Source organism: Jaculus jaculus, chromosome 3, assembly GCF_020740685.1.
Source record: "Jaculus jaculus isolate mJacJac1 chromosome 3, mJacJac1.mat.Y.cur, whole genome shotgun sequence".
NCBI classification, from domain to species: domain Eukaryota; kingdom Metazoa; phylum Chordata; class Mammalia; order Rodentia; family Dipodidae; genus Jaculus; species Jaculus jaculus.
In genome coordinates, this window is record NC_059104.1 from 82971580 (window position 1) to 82988155 (window position 16576).

General features: G+C 42.7%; 1 protein-coding gene across 2 annotated transcripts in view; it reads left to right on the plus strand.

Moving 5' to 3' along the window:
* Positions 1 to 16576, plus strand: part of Ets1 (ETS proto-oncogene 1, transcription factor) — a 131592-nt gene that overhangs the window by 29871 nt on the left and 85145 nt on the right. For both annotated transcript variants that reach the window (XM_045145124.1, XM_045145125.1), the window contains one exon: positions 5091 to 5235. In XM_045145124.1, coding sequence (XP_045001059.1) covers positions 5091 to 5235 — 145 coding nt within the window. The remainder of the gene's footprint in view (positions 1 to 5090; positions 5236 to 16576) is intronic.

The window sequence follows — 16576 nt, forward strand, 5'->3', positions numbered from 1 at the left end:
TGAATCAGGTGCCCCCCCCCAATAAACTTATTGGATTAGGTGAAATGAATGAGGCTGTCATGTGAGGCAGGAGTTCCAAATTCAGCAATCAAGATAAATAGTATCATACTACAATTGTAAAAGCTAGGATTAATAACAAAATGTATTTATTATAAATATTTAACTTTAATTGGTTAACTTTTATTTGACAATAGAAATGAAATCTAGATCAGTAGTGCTGATTTTATTCTTTTGCCTCAGTTCCTAATATGGCTTGGCCAGACTGCTGCTGACTGCTTTACTTCCTTACCTTCTGCCTTTGCCTATCTGGTCCTATTTAGCACCATTATGTGAGTCTTTTTAGAATGGGAATTGCCACATCCCATATGCAACCTCCAAGTTCCTATTGAGTATTCATGGTGTACTCTGAGCCTGTGCCCCCACTTGAATTCTTCTGCTTACCTCCTATGGCAGGTACAGCTTATTTCTCCCACATTTGTCCGCACCAAGCAATAGTTTCCATATCTCTATGACACCTGCCTGAACCTTTTCTCATTCCTCCTTCTGTAGTTGCACATGCCCCTTTATACCTTTAGGCATGTCTTCTTTTAATATCCTGACCACTCACCATTGTTCAAGATCAATCTTATCCTACAATTACCGTCTTAATCTGCACACTGGTATGTAATACTGTCTCTCTTCTCATGGTAATTTCTCTATGCTTATAAGGGTGTGGTTCATTTCTTGCTCATGTTGTAGTCTTAGCAGCCACATAACACTTAGCATAGACTAGGTGACCATGATTGTACATTTCTATGATTCATTAATTACCTATTAGGAAACAGTTTTCCCCACTTTGGTTTTGTTGACACAGGGTCTTGCTATGTAGCTGAGGCTAAAAATAGAACATCCTTTTACTTACATGTTCCAGTGTTGCTAATATGGTGAGCACCCACATACTTGGCTTCTAGGAACCAACATTTAAATTATTATTTTTTGTTGTTGTTGTTTTCAAGGTAGGGTCTCACTCTGGCCCAGGCTGACCTGTAATTAACTATGTAGTCTCAGGGTAGCCTCAAACTCATGCACATGCATGAAGCTAAGAGGAGTTCCTTGTATTCTACCTTCTTTGAGACAGGGTCTCTTGCCACTGAAAATGAATCTGGCTCTTGAGTGGCTTTGTGTTGGTACTGGGGAATTGAACCTAGGCCAGCATGCTTTGCAAGCATTGCCTTTAACCACTAAGATACCTCACCAACCTTTATTTAAGAGAGAGAGAGACAGAGAGAATGGGAATGTCAGGGCCTCCAGCTGCTGCAAATGAATTCCAGATGTGTGCGCTCCCTTGTGCATCTGGTTTACGTGGGTCCTGGGGAATTGAACCTGGGTCTTTTGGCTTTACAGGCAAGCACCTTAACCACTAAGCCATCTCCCCAGACCACTAGCAATGAGTTTTATGCAAACTGTTCTTGAGCCACATACTTCATGTTGCACTCATAGGAGAAAATACAGTCTGAAACTCAACAGACCAGGGTTTGTATTATGTCTTCATTATTCTCTTACCACTTAGGAATTTATTCCCCTTCTTAAAGTCTTTGTTTGCTCTTCTGTAAAATAGGGATAAGAACACTAATCTTACATGATGGTGGTGAGGATTAAAAGTAATCATGGCAGATGGCACTGACAGGTGTGTGAGGCATATTAGTTCCTTTTGGTAGACACCTGTGGGATGCACAAGTGAGAAACTGTCAGTTTTCTTCAAACGGTGATAGTGATGAGTATGTTATTTACTTCTCATCGGTGCATCTCCACTTTCAGCCAAGACAGGAAGGTGCCTTGGTGAGCAGGAGCTTGTTTTGTTTTGGGTGGTGTCATTTAAAGCAGTGAGGTGGGGTTTGTGCTGCCCAATTTCTGACCTGTAAAACCCTGCTTCTCTGTCATCAACTGGGACAGTTTCATAATGAATTGGTGCTGGTGATGTGGTTCTCTTGAGTAAAAGGATCATTTTCATACTTTATGAAATAGCTATCAAGTCAGTTCATGAAATGTCTAATAAACAGGCAGGTGTTTAGGTAACAGAACTGTGAAAGACTTATTGGTAACATCTGTCAGAAAACATGCCTGTGGTTAATGGAAGATTTGGACCATATCTTACTCCTAAAACAAGGTACTCTGGCTCCAATAAAGAGAGCTTCAGAGGAAATGGGTATTAAGAGGACACAGTGTCTTTTTAAGAATAAAAATAAATTATCCTCTTGACAGAGAGAAACTTACTTGGGGGTAGAGAGAGTTTATGATAAAAGTCAACCACATAAAACCAAGCAGATAATGTGCATGGGTATTGCACAAGTGCTGTGAGTTACACACAATGCAACTAACCATATTTTGTATCCTACCTGTGAACTGACCATTCTTCCTTTCCTCTCTTCCCTGCACATCATACTTAAATCATTTCCTTCAGTGCCTCTTTGCATAGTAACTTCTCCTTAGTAAAAAAAATTCCCATCCTTTAAAATTGGAATTCTATTCTTAGTTACCCAGGGCCCTATCAAGACCTATAAGAACCTACTTGCAACAGTGCTACTTACATTGCCTGCAACTCTCTTACCAAGATCCTGCTTTCACTAACCCCTGCCACCTCATAAGGGGCCCATATATGCTACTCATTGCCGTCTCCAAGGATCTGCTTCAGGTACATCCACATCCTGAACATCACACCCCCAAAGAAGACAGGTGTGGGTAACTGTGGATTCTCCTTCTTACTCCCTTGATGCTGTATTCCTACAACTCTGATACTTGACACCAAATTTAGAGAAAGGATCTGAAGTTATAAGAAAAGGGGGTGGATATTGAGAGCACCCAATTTGATGTACAGGCTTAGAAAATGTGCCATAAAATGATAATTTCAAAGTATATTAGAGGACTTGATTATGTTAAAACTCAAAAGGAGTGCTTTAAGTAGTTGCTTCAGGAGCTTACAGAATTAAAATAAGCTGTTGGGAAAATGATCTGAAGACAGAAGTCAGGCAACATAACTTTTTATTGTTTTTTTTTTTTTTCTTTTTCTAAGTGTGACATATTGTACCTGTGATTTGGGCATGCTAGGCAAGTGGTCTGCCACTGTTACATCCACAACCATTTATTAAGATTTTTATTTTGAGACAGAGTCTCTCTTAATTGTCCAGGCTGGACTTGAATTCACTCTTCCCATGCCTCTTCAGTGCTGGGACAACCATCTTCAGCTAGGAAATGTCTTTGCATTGAAGCTCAATAATGCATTTTTGCTGATTATTCCTCTAAGCCACTTGGGCCCATATGTACAGGTTCTTATACTGCTTTGGACCTGTTGGCTATAGAGAGCCAAGGATGTTTTAGGTGTTGTCCTGAGACCACCCAAAGAAGCTTCATCGAATCCTCAGGAGTCTATTAAATCTTCAATACTTTACAGGATGAACAGCCCCCAAATAAACTTCACCCAGTTGTAGTTAAATTTTATGAATGTTATGGAAAACAGGTCCTGAGTTAATGAAGTTTTACAATGTACACAATATCTTCTATATTTGGGATTCAATTGTCATTTCTCTCTGTGCCAATATTTCCTCAAGTTACTTGTACAGAGCTCAAGTGGAGAGATCACTGCAGAAATGGGGACAGTCTAGCTAAAGAGTACATGACTATAACACAATAGTGGTGATTTGTAGTGTGTTTATGGGGATAGAGGGCTGGGAGACTGTTAGGTCAGGGATCTTACTGAGGGGTTGTAAACTGTCTTCAGGGCAAGAAGACCCCTCAGGAGTTGCATGTGTCAGAAGTTTGAGTCACATCCAATTCTAGCCCAGTTTGGCTTTCTTAATTGGGGTTTTAATGGAGGAAGAGGAGCCATTAAAAATAAAGTAGGAATAAAAAAAAAGTGAAGATGATGTGATGCAGATGAAAATCTAGTTTTTAGGAAATCTTTCCAGGAAATTTGGCATTCATCCTTTTGTGTTTTCATATTTAAGCCATTAGCATAATATTGAATAAGTCTCTCTGTTTCTCTCTCTCTCCAAGGAATTCAATCAAGGACCTTGTGCATATTAACAAATGTTTATCATTTAGTAGATTCCAAGATCATATTTACTTTTTAGTTTGAGACAAGTCTTGAACTTATAATCTTCCTGCCTTAGCCTCCCAAACTGCTGGAATTAGAGCCCTAGAATTACAGGCCTGAGTCTCTTTTAAGTAAAATAATACTTAACTTGAAGTAAGGATTAGGTTTCACATATACTACTTATTACATGCCTTTCTTATTATACACTATTGATTGAACACATTTCACATTTTATTTTGCTGTGTGTACAATTTTCTTATACATATTGTAATTTTTAATTCACTTTGTGAGGCAAGTATTATCCCCACTTTACATTTGGATAAATTGAGGCTTAGATTAAGGAGCAGGGTAAATTCCCACCAGTCAGTGGTAGAGCCAGAGTTTGAATCTATCTACACTGGAATTCAACTCATTTCAAGGGGACTATATTTTATGGATTGCAAAACATGGTGTTTCACAGAATGCATTTAGCTTTCTCAGACTGTATATTGTGTGGATTTCACAAGACTGTTAAGAAGGTAGCACCATCTCCAGATACTAGGAGAACTGGACACTTTTTAAAGCAAGTGATATCATGAATCCCAACCCCCACCAATGAACTGGAAATGAGATGACTTTTGTGATGCAGATCTAGTTTTTCTTTTCCATTGTTATTTGTCACATATTTTAGGACACTGGACTGCTTTGTAAGATACAAATGATAGATCAAGACAGCATACATTTAAGATTTCCAATATTCTGCCCTATTGTTAACCATGACCCTTTTTGGAGGTTGAAAAAGTTGGTCCTCAAAGAAAGCAATGGAAATAAGTGGACTGGTAGACTCAGAAATTCTTCTTATTCCCTGTGAATTTGGGGTGCAAAGTGGGAAGGACTTGGTGGTAAGCTGTGTTCTCTTCCATCTGCAGGTAATTCCCATGTATTTGTGATCAGATGATAGTAAATCATACTTTGAGTAAGGGCTAAAGTATAGAGGTGTTTTTTTTCCTAATTCACGTCCTTCTATTTTCCCTGATCACAGAGGCAGGGACCTGTCAACACTTGTGAAGATCCTCGAATGACCTATGGTTTCCAGTTCAATTATCACCAGCAAAGACCCCTCTACCCATTTTGGGATGAGACAGCCACTCAGGAAGTTCCTACTGGTCTGGAACACTGTGTCTCAGGTAAGAGCATAAACAAAAGCTAGGTGTGAGGTTGGAGTTAAAGGGCAAGGGAAATGTAATAAGGGTTGCACTTGGAAAGAATGCCACCATGACTTGCATGGTTTTGGACACTATTATTCTTCCCTAGAAAGTCCCAGGCCTTCTGGATATTTTTGTGTTATTTTATTGTCTAACAGGAAGACAAAAGTCTATGAATGGACACTAGAGGTAGCTTTAGGTTTTTATTTTGTGAATAGTTTTGCCTTCTATGCACTTCCTGGCCTTATCCAATTAAGTGGGTCTCTTAACAAAGAGCCTACAAGTTTCACAATCACAAAGGATGATCAGGAAGAGAAAAACTTGTGAAGCAGTCTTCTCTCCATGCATATCTTCTGTCATTCAGCATGTCTTTCATTATTCTCTACCAGCACTGGTTTCTCTTTCTTCTACCCTTTTCCCCTTGTCCTCCTTCCAGGCAGCCTTGTTCTCTCTTTCCTGGCTTGTTGGTCACAGTGCTGCCCTCTGGTGAACTGGAATCAGACTCCCAGGGAGCTCTCTGGACTTAGAACAAGAGTAGTCCCAAGTTTTTACCTCCATTCTGTTTTTAGGACTCACTCTTGTTTCTCATGAATTAATTTTACTAGTCATTGTTAACCTGCTAGCATTTGTTAAAAAAAAAAAAAAAAAAAGCTGTAAAACTTGAATTTGGGATTCTGAAGTGATTGATACAGGTAAGGAAGTTAGATTTTCCCTGAGACCATGTTATGCTAAAAATTCAGTCAAAGTTTATGTCTTCCACCAGAATGAACTTTCAGCAATATAAATGTCATTACTTTCACATATTGAAAATAAGCAATTGTCAGTGGTTGCATAGATGAAACTATGAGGTTGAGGAAGTTGTTGAAACTAAGTGCAAATTTATGTGAGTGCCAATTTTTATGGTAGTGGCTGTTCAGTATCCTTTTGCCTCCTATAATTTTACAGAAAAAAATTTTATTATTAATTTTATTATTATAAGGCAAATGTCTCTTTTGTTGTTCATATCTCAGCTTACCACAGAAATCAACAAAGAAGCACAGAAATGCATGGTGAGGTCTGGGGTGGTGGGTGAAGTGGTTCGGGAGGCTGCTCTCCAAGTTCATGGTTCCTATCTAGGCCAGAATGGGATCAACTCCTAATTTCATATTCTACCAAGTCAGTAGCCATTGATCTTTACACTTGGTACTTTTTGGCAAAGTTTTGGATTACAGATGTAAAAACATTTGTGCTGGCCTATTCTCTTTGGTATCTCAGTTCCTACAAGAGTAAAAACATACATACAAGTGTCTCAGCCATGTAGCCAATTCACAAAGAGGCTAGGATGGTTCTTCATCTATGCACAGGTTAGACTTCAGGATTTAATATTTGCGGACCTGAAAAAAAAAAGTGCTTTTAAATTTTTTTTTTGTTGTTGTTGTTTTTCAAGGCAGGGTCTCGGTCTAGCCCATGCTGACCTGGAATTCACTATTTAGTCTCAGGGTGGCCTTGAACTCACAGTGATCCTCCTGCCTCTGCCTTCTGAGTACTAGGATTAAAGGCATGTGCCCCACGCCCGGCGAGCTTTTAAAATTTAAATAAAATAGATTTCTCTTTTGTATAAGTGAAAAGCCAAGATGGTTGTACCAATATTTGTATATTTCTCAGATTCTAATAATGACATGAGGCTTAAGTTTTCTCTCTCCCAATAAAATTACCTTTATAGCCACTTGCCTTAAACGCTCTGCTCTGGTGGCCCTTCTGCTGGCTACATCTTATGCTGCCCTCATGGCTGAGGCCATCTGCTCGTTTGCCCATGGCCTCAAGATGACAGTTCCTCTTATTCACAGCAGAGACATGGCCCTTCTCTGCCTTCACCCTAAAATATCTAAACTTCTTAGAGGGAGTAGACAGAGAGAGACTGGGCCCCTGAAAGTAAAAAAAAAAAAGAAAAAAGAAAAAAAAAAGAAAAGAAAAAGAAAAAGCAGGAAAGTCTACACTTGCTAGAAATCAAAGATGATCTGATTTCTTATCTCTTGCCTAGTTCCCTAGACCTGTTTTTCCACAAGCAGGACCCCTCCTGAGAGAGAAGTCTTTCATAGAATTTAAACATTGTAGTTGATCAACTTCAACCCCTAGAACTGGATATCACAATTAGCTTCTTCCTGAGAGAGCTTCTAGCCCTAACCAACCAGTATCCCTCTGGTTCACCAGAGCAAGCGATCGGGTAGACAGAGCGCACCACTTTCAGGTTACAAGCAGGGGGAGGACATGCTCTCTGAGCTGCTGACCACTTGGGAAATTTCAGCTGTTGGTGAGTTTCCCTCAGCTGGGCCGAGCTGAGCAGAGAGCCCCCCAACCCTTACTCTCAACATGGACTCTTTCATGAGCTCTTTAAATTTTCTTTTTTCTCTTTTTCTTCCCATAGTTTTTCCAGGCCCTCCACGTGCGATCTCTAGCCATGTGGGTGCCTTTTCTTGACTCTGTACTTCCCTCAATAAATATAATAACTATCCTTCTCAGTATTTTTTATTCAATTCTTTGATTAAAATTAGAAATGAACCTAGGGTTTGGGGTTCAAGGACTTTCCTGGGCCCTGAGCACCTGGTTACACTTCCAAGTTGAGATTATCTCTTACTCTCCTTATTGCCAAGGTTCTTAAAGGTTAAAACAGGTTTTGATTCCAGGCCTTCATATGTGAAGCATGTAAAGAACATCTCAGGGTGAAGCTAGTTTGAAAGCATAAGGACGTACGAGCAGCATATCGCCTTCTTTTCTTAGCCTGTTGTAAGGCAGTTTTGTGGGCTTGGGTAGGATGGGGGGATTGGTGGATATAATGACTATTTTTAGAATGCCCTGTGTTGTCGCACACTGTGGTTATAGCGGCAGCTCCTGTGGGATTTGGTCTCTGACCATTTGGTGGCAATTTGTTGGCAAATATGTGCTTTAGGCCCTACTTCTTCAGAACCACTCTGATGGAAATATCTGAAAAGGACCTCGAGGCTCTACAGCCTCTCCTTTGCTTTTAAGCAGTCCAGATGCAGGAGCTGCAGGAATTCTTTATGGGATGGGGCCCAGTCGCCTCAGTGATGGGTGTCCTTTGGAAGGTGATCGTGGGGTTATGAGGAAGGAAGATGCAGACATGGACCAATCAATGCTTTCTCCAGCTGTGTGGTACATTTCCTTGGAGATGTGTTGAATAAAAAGAAAGGGAGAAAAAATACTCTACATTTTAAAATCTTCTTTTATACTATTTATAACTCCAGTTTCCTTCCTCTTCTCCATCTCATGGCTACTTCCCACCCCTGCTCCCCCTCATGACTGTGCTTTCAGAAGGGATGAATGAACTTCTTTTCCAAGGATTACACATCTGTCGGTGTCTGGAATGCTGACAGAAGGAGATGTGGATGAACAGTCAGACTCCCTCATAGCAGCCTTAATCTGAATATTGTTTTTACTGATGAAGGGAAGAGGTAGAGAGGAATGGAGATAGAGGGAGACTAAATAAGAACAAAGCAGCTGGACAGAATAGATGGTAAAAATGATAAAGAGGAAGAAATGTAAGGTGTGTGGAAGTGGACAGAAAATAAAGGGGGGCATCGGTAGAGAGGTAGAGAATCATGGGAAGAGAAGATGAAGATGAATAGGAAGGGGGAAAGAAAGAGAGCCTGGAAAAAGACAAGGCAAGAAGGAGAGAAAAAAATGAACATGAAAGAAAAAAAATACAAGAATTTGTAGATATTGAATCTACAGCTAAAAAGGGAAGTCCATTTGCATGCAATTGCCTGTGCAGCTGTACATTTCTTCACGACAATCTTGTAGTCATCATTTTCTTTCATTTTTACCACCTCCTCCCTCCGCCACTGCTCCCTCCTCACTGTCAGCCTGGAGCCATTATGGAGAACCAATAGGGGCTGAGGGCTGGTGCTCTGCATGAATGAATGGGTCCTTTCTGTTTCAGCTTCTCGTCATCCTTCTGTTGGGGGAACTTTGTGAATCAATGGAGCCCCTTACACTAGCCAGGGCTGAAATGTCTGTTACTGTTTATAGTCTGACTAGAGTGCAGCCACTGACCCTGCCTCCTCTCTGTTTCTTCGTCTGTTCTGTTGCTCAGCTTCAGTGCTTTCTTTCCATCGTCCTAACAACAATCATTTTGTCTGTCAGGCTTATACTCTTCATCTCTAAGAACTTGCTACCCATTAACACTTGCTGTCATTAACTGTTAGGACTTGGTTCTATTTACAGTGCTGTTGAGAAGTGAGCACAGATGCAGACCATTCTCAGATGGAAATGGCAAGCCTTGGAGGAGCCCACACCTGGCTACAGCCAGGCAAAGCTTCATTATACTGAGAACCAGGGATCTGACATTAGAGCCCAAGCTCATAGTTTGTCCCATAGCTTCCAGCTATACATGTTTGACCTCAGCCTCCCAGCTGCGACTACTATGAGTGGCCAACATGCATATTTGAAAATATGCTGCTTACCTTGCAGTGAGATATGTTATCATTTTGTTTACATTTTAGGGATTGTTTTATATGTAAGAATGTTTTTGATCTTGAATGCATCAGATTTATGGAAGTGATATTTTGATCACCGTACACTTTTACAAAATACTTGCTTAGGGTTGTGAAGCAGTGGGCAGCTCTAGAAGGTAGTACATTCCCTTTACTCTGATGAGAACGAGCCCTTGCTTTGAGAAATAGAGTGCACTTTTTTATTCTTGTAGAATGCAGGTTGCTGGGCTTCGCTGAGCACAGGGAAGCCCTCTTCTCCCTTGTGCACAGCATAGCTGCCACTTTCTGTTCTTCTGGAGAATATGTCAATGAGAAGGAACTCCGGCCTTGAAACCAGATTCCTTGGAGCTGCATTATTTCTTCCAAACTGTGTGACCTTAGGCAAGTTTATTTCAATCCTTCATTTCTTCATATGCCCAGGGAATTCTCAAAATACTTCCCACAGCAGCATCAACATCACCAGAGAAGAGAATTTCTGAGATATATAAAATCTTGTGTCCTCCTCTAGACCTATTAAAACAGAAACTCCTAAAGGACCGAATCACCCCTACAATTTGCTAAAACACAGGTTATAAGGTTCTACCCCAGGGTTTCTGTTTCAGTTAGGGCTCCGCAATGTGCATTTCTAACAGGTTCTTAGGTGCTACTGTTACTGCTGCTGGTGGTCCAGAGATTGCACTTTGAGAAGTGACAATACAGACATGGAAAGCAAAAAGCAGTCTCATTATACAGCACACATGATGCGAATGTCTGCTGCTATAAATCATTGTCTGAAAGTGCCCTTTGACTTTTTGTCCTACAAAGTGCATTTTGGGAGTCCAAAAATATCTGGGAGTTGAGTCAGAAAGATCCCCACTGATTGGTTGTATTTGTTTGTGTGGGAAGTGCCATATACTGGATACTAAATCAGATGGAGAAAGGGACTTGCTTGCAAGCAACTTTCATTCCAATGTGCATGTCAGTGTGCCTTTATATGACAGCACAGATGGTTCCCAAATGAGATATTACACTTATATATGACACAAGGCTTGGCAATGTCAGGAGTGACTTCAGTTCTCACTATTTGAAATTTCTTAAACAAATTTCCTAATAAAATGGTGGAACTGAAGAACGTCTTCCCCAAATAAACTGGAAACTTGTGAGGGAGATAGTGGGAAATCCAGGCTCACTGTCTCTCCTGAGGCTTTCTCAGCCAGCTGGGCGGCTGGGAGAGATCAAACCTGGGTAGTGTTTGGAAAGGGTTATCTGCAGCCAGGTGGAAAGTGTCAGGAGGCAAGACAGATACCTTCAGTTTGACTTTCAAGTGTGGAGAATGTGAGGGAATGCCAGAGACTTCAATGGAGACTTACCTTGCTCTGAAATGTTTATGCTCTTTGCAGGCTTGTTCTGTCAACTGACCATGTCTGACAGGCCTGAGGTTTTAAAAATGGTGCTTTAAATTGGATCTACTGAACGTACAGGTTCTGTTCTCCTTCAGGATGCATTTTCCTTTTCTATAACACTATTTCCAGTTCTTTGAACTTCCAAATAGCTCTGATCCTGTGAGCCTGTGACTATCCTGGATGTTGTAACACTGGATATAAAAACAGGATCAAGCCTAGCCCAGTAAGAGTGCTGGGATATTCCTGACAGCAGACTTACAGGTAGTCTACAGTGAGCTGAACTCGGAACCCTACAGAGTCCCTCTTCTCAGCATTGTATTTTATTGTGTTTGCTTACTTTTCCCACTCTGCGGGGAGCTGTCTAAATTTTCCAAAGGCAGTTCATACTGTGCAACTGTTCTGTAGCACAAGCTTAGAAGATTTTTAAGGGTTTTCAGCATATAGGGTTTTAGCACTAACGGAGACAGGCAATGTATACTTCTCAGAGTTTCTGGCTTGCCAGCTATACTGCCAACAGACAAACAAGCTAGAACTCTCTTCCAACTGTGGTCTGTCAAAGAAGGCCACCTGTGGGCCTAGCTGCTCTATCAGCTACTCACAGGGGTGGTGCCCAGGGAAGCTTGAGGCAGGAACAGTTTTGCCATACCACATCCCATCTCTGAGGGGTGCTGAGGTTGCAAGGAGGATATGCTGGAGGAAATTAGCAGGAATTGCCTAGCTCTAGTCATACACAAGGAAGACAGGCCACTTCTGCAAAGTCTCTCATACACCTACCAAAACAGTTTGTTCTGATAGTAAGATGTCTGTGAATGCCTGATCCTTTTCTCCACAAGTGAAGGGTGCCCCTCCAGCTGGCTTTGAACCATCACTGTGTTCACCAGGATTCTATTGCCTCCTATCTTATACTTTAACTCCTCTGCGTCTTTGAGTCTGCACTATCTCGTATTCAGAGAACTTCTGGCATAAGAGTTTGAGTATAAATGAATTGGCACTTTGCCCAGTACAGAGGATGCAACCTAGTATGGTAGAGAGAGTAAGTACACACCTAGAAGCCCATTGGCATCATGTGCCACCCAGGACTGGAGTTTTGGATGAATTCTGTTAGCCTCATTACCCTACCTTGTTTCAGAGTTCTTGTATCTGTTCCACAGAAGCACTGTACTGTAAAAGACAAGATATGTAGGTAACCAGTAAATGCCACTCTGTCTTTTCAGCATTGTCTAAGTGTGGATTTCAATGAGCCAGAGAAAGGAGTTGCCTAGCTCTGACCTAATATGAGTCGTGTCGGGCTATTTTTTTTTCTGACATTGCCTAGATTTGCCTTCACTGTTACCCCTTTCAGCAGGAATGGAGGGGACCACCTGGGAGAAGAGCCCTGGAGCCAGGTTCCAGGGACTGGTGTCCACTAGGGTGACCTTGGCAGATGGGTGAGGGGTGGCTGAGTGTGTATGAGAGCAAATCCCTTTATCAGGTCTGGGGGAGGGAGGAGAACCTGTGCAGAAGAAAACCCCCGGGTCCGGTCTGTGAGGGGCTAACAGTCATAGCTCGCTTGCATGCAAGCATTCTTTCTGTCAGCCCTACCAAGGAGAGATTGGTCCCTTGCTTCTCAAAGATCAGAGGAAGTAACAACATTGCACTGGAACTCCCAGGGGCTTGGGGAGGGGGGTGTCTCTTAACGTTTTCAAACCGCAAGTATTTAGTTAGGAAAAGGTCCCCGGGGCACCAAGTTCTTATTGGATTCAAACAGTGTGACCCTCTTCTGGACTGCCTGGCGGTGGTTAGGCTGGGCTCCACTGCTGTGAATGGAAGTGCTTGGTAGGGTGGGTGGAGGCTGTGAGGCTGGAGCCGACCTGGTCCCAGAGGCGGTGTGAGAGCAGAGGGGTGGGAACAGCCTGTGGTGCTCACTTCTGGCCAGGAGAGCTTCTCGCCCGCCCTCCAGATGTTCGCTGTGTTTATAGCTGCCCGAGGAGGGGACCTGCTCCCTCGCTCCCGCCCTCCCCCAGTAGGAAGCCAAGGGGGTTTGGGCTGGCCCGCAGCCTGCAGCTGGAGGCTGCGCCCTCGCTCCCCTCCCCCAGCCTGGTCCCTCACCCCGACCCCGCCTTCCTCCTCGGCAAGGCTCCCAAAATACACGAGCACACAAAAAGAAAACACCAGCAGATTTTTTATTTCAGAGAGTAAACATTTGGGCCGTGGGGGTCTGGAGGTTATGGGAAAAGAGGAAACCATCGGGCTAATCAGGCAGTGCACACTTCCCCTGCTGAAATAAAACAGAAATCATAGTTCCGCGGGGATGCTGGGTTAACCCTGGCGCTGCCAGCCAGGCTGCAGAGCTGGGCCATCCGGGCCAGGGCGTGGACTGAGACCCTCCCTGGAGTCTGGGTGGTGGCACGTGTGCCCCATGCCAGGCTTAAGAAACAGACGGTTGTAACAGAAGAGATTCTAGACTTAGATTTAGTTTCGCAAGAGGCTAGTGGGAGTTATAGATAAGTGAAGAGATAGAGAGCGAGGTAAGGAAGGCCATTCCCTACCCTGGGCGCACACATGCGTGCTGCCCCTCAGAAAGGAAGAAAGTAGGACCGGTAGGGACCCAGCTTTTAGCTGTGTCACGGGCCAACTCTGCAACCGCGTGAAAATCACGGAACCTTTCTGAGCCTCAGTTTCCTCATTTGCATTGTCAGAGTGCCCACCTCACAGAATTACTGTCAGGCAGGGAAAACACACACACACACACACACACACACACACACACACACACACACACAACCTAAAATGGACTGAACATGGAAATAACACCACACCAGGCATGCACAAAGAAGTATTCATTCAGGATTTCAGACCACTGTGATTTCAGGTCTGCCTGTCTCCTGCCCTCGGGTTCTTTCCCTCCTCTTACCTTACCTATCTTGCTTCTCTCATTCTTTCCCTACTTTAGGGTCCTCACTTCTACCTTCTCTCTTTTGTTCCTTGATGCCTAGGAGGAGAACATAAAAATCCCACAGAACAGAGGCCAGGGTCCAAACACAAACCTTAACTGGAATCTGGGAGAAATCACGTCCCTGTGCAGTCTTGCCCTCTCAGAACTTGCCCTGCTGCCACAGCCTCTCTCAGTTCAAACCCTGCCCAGCTCACGGACTAAGGTTGGCTGTCTGCTCCTTGCACCACAATATGTTTAATAGTAATCAGTTCTTCCTAGGCCATTCCTGAACATCTCCATTAGACCTCTTCATGACCTTTGTAAACCTCCTTCCTATTAAAAAAATGCAGAGATGGCTTAGCAGTTAAGGCACTTGCTGGCAAAACCAAAGTATCCAGGTTCTGTTCCCCAGTACCCATGTAAAGCTGGTTGCAGTGGCTGGAGGCCCTGGCTTGCCCATTCTCTCCCTATCTATCTACACTCTTCCCTCTCTCTCACTTTCATAAATAAATAAATAAGCAAATAAATAAATAAATAATTTAAAAAATACAAAGTTTCAGAACCTCTGTTCACCTTTGCAGGTAGAATTTAAATAGCATGCCCCAAACTTCCAGTTCCTGGATTGCTTTGCCATGTCTGTTGTGCCTCCCTACCACAGCTTTCCTTTAGGTGTTTGAGAAGCAGAAATGAAATGCCAGTGATTTAAATATCTACAGAGCCAGGCCCTAGAGGCTCAAACCCTTGACCTGATACCCCTTACTTCAGTCATTACCCACTCTGACAGCCTTCTCAGCTTAGACCTACTGACAGTCATAGAACCTGGGCTCTTGCCAGAAAAAGATGTTCAGAAAAGCTTGATCTCACTGATGTGCAAAAATTTCCCTAGGATCTCTGCCATTTTTTTTCTGATTCTCAAAATACTCTGAGACCCCACCCCCACCCCAGGGAAGTTAGGAATTTCTGCTGCAAGCGAAAAGGTTCCATTGTGCCCTCCTGTAGCATGTAGTGTTGTGTGTACTGAGTACACCTCACATATCTTGTCAAACAAGGATTAATTCTCTCCTGCCAACTTCCTTCTTAGAAATCCCTTCCCACTGCTCTGGTACAACCCCCAGAAATTATATTTAAAACCTGCAAGCTGTTCCTACCCCATTGTCTTGGAGACAAGCATCGTGGCCCTGCCCAAAGTCCAGGCATATCTTTGTTTTGTTTGATTCTTCTCAGGATGATACTTGAGTTTGAAACTGGCCTTGCTAAAGTGAGCTGGATAGATTTGTGAATAGGGCACATGGGTCCACTTCATAGCACCATAGGAGGACCATGCTGGGATCTGCTTCTCACAGACTTTCTAGTGAACCATAGATTTCTCCCACCATCCTTACCTCACGCAGCAGGTGGAGGTGTAAAGTGTATAGCAGGATTGCCTTGGATGCAATCCCCACCAACCAACTATGCAGAACAACAGGTGAGCCACTGGATGTTGCAGACTCCCAGCCAACTGCTGCTACCCCAAGGTCACTCCCAGAATCTTAGCCTCAGTTCTGACTTGTGACTTTTCTTGGAACCAATGACTAGGGGATACACTGTTAAACACTCACATTGTCAAATGGAAGCAATTCGCAGAGATGACCCTGTGTGGAGCCAGAGACTTTGGCTTGCCCAGTGATGTTTGAGCCTGTCCAGCTTTGGGAAGTATATCCAGAGCTTAGGACTGGTGGTCACTGATAGGTTGAATGTTGATTTTCAAAATGAAAGTGGCTGACATCTTCTGGAATCAAGTATGCTTGCAGATTCTTCCTGGACAGCCCAGGAGAAAATGGAAGTAATAGAACAAAGATGCTACATGCACTTCCACGCTGCTTGCAATATGCAGGTATGCCATCATTATTTTGTGGAAAATTCTGTGTTTAAATTTCCTGAAAATATCATGACATTAACATAAAAGAGAGACTGATCAAGAGGGGGAGGGGATATGATGGAGAGTGGAGTTTCAAAGGGGAAAGTTGGGGGAGGGAGGGAGTTATCATAGGTTATTGTCTATAATTATGGAAATTTTAAATAAAAAATAAATTATAGCTGGGCGTGGTGGCACATGCCTTTAATCCCAGCACTCAGGAGGCAGAGGTAGGAGGATCGCCATGAGTTCAAGGCCACCCTGAGACTCCATAGTGAATTCCAGGTCAGTCTGGGCCAGAGTGAGACCCTACCTCAAAAAACCAAAAGAAAATAATAATAATAATAAATTAATTAATTATAAAAATAACAATAGTCAGTACTGGTATAAAGTTTTGGTGATTTTTGAGTCCTTTGTTTTAGACCCCGGTTTAGACCCTTTTGGGTTTCCAGTCAGGTAGTTGTACATTTCTATGTTATTTTCCTATTGACCAATTTTTTAAAAGTCAAGAGTATTGATGAAGAGTCGTTTATAGCCTGTTCTCCAATTAAATGAAAGTTTAAATAATCTTATTCTTGATAGCTGTAGAGAATGCTTGTCTACCTAGATGTTCTTGAGAAGAAGTTAAATACTTCCCATATGC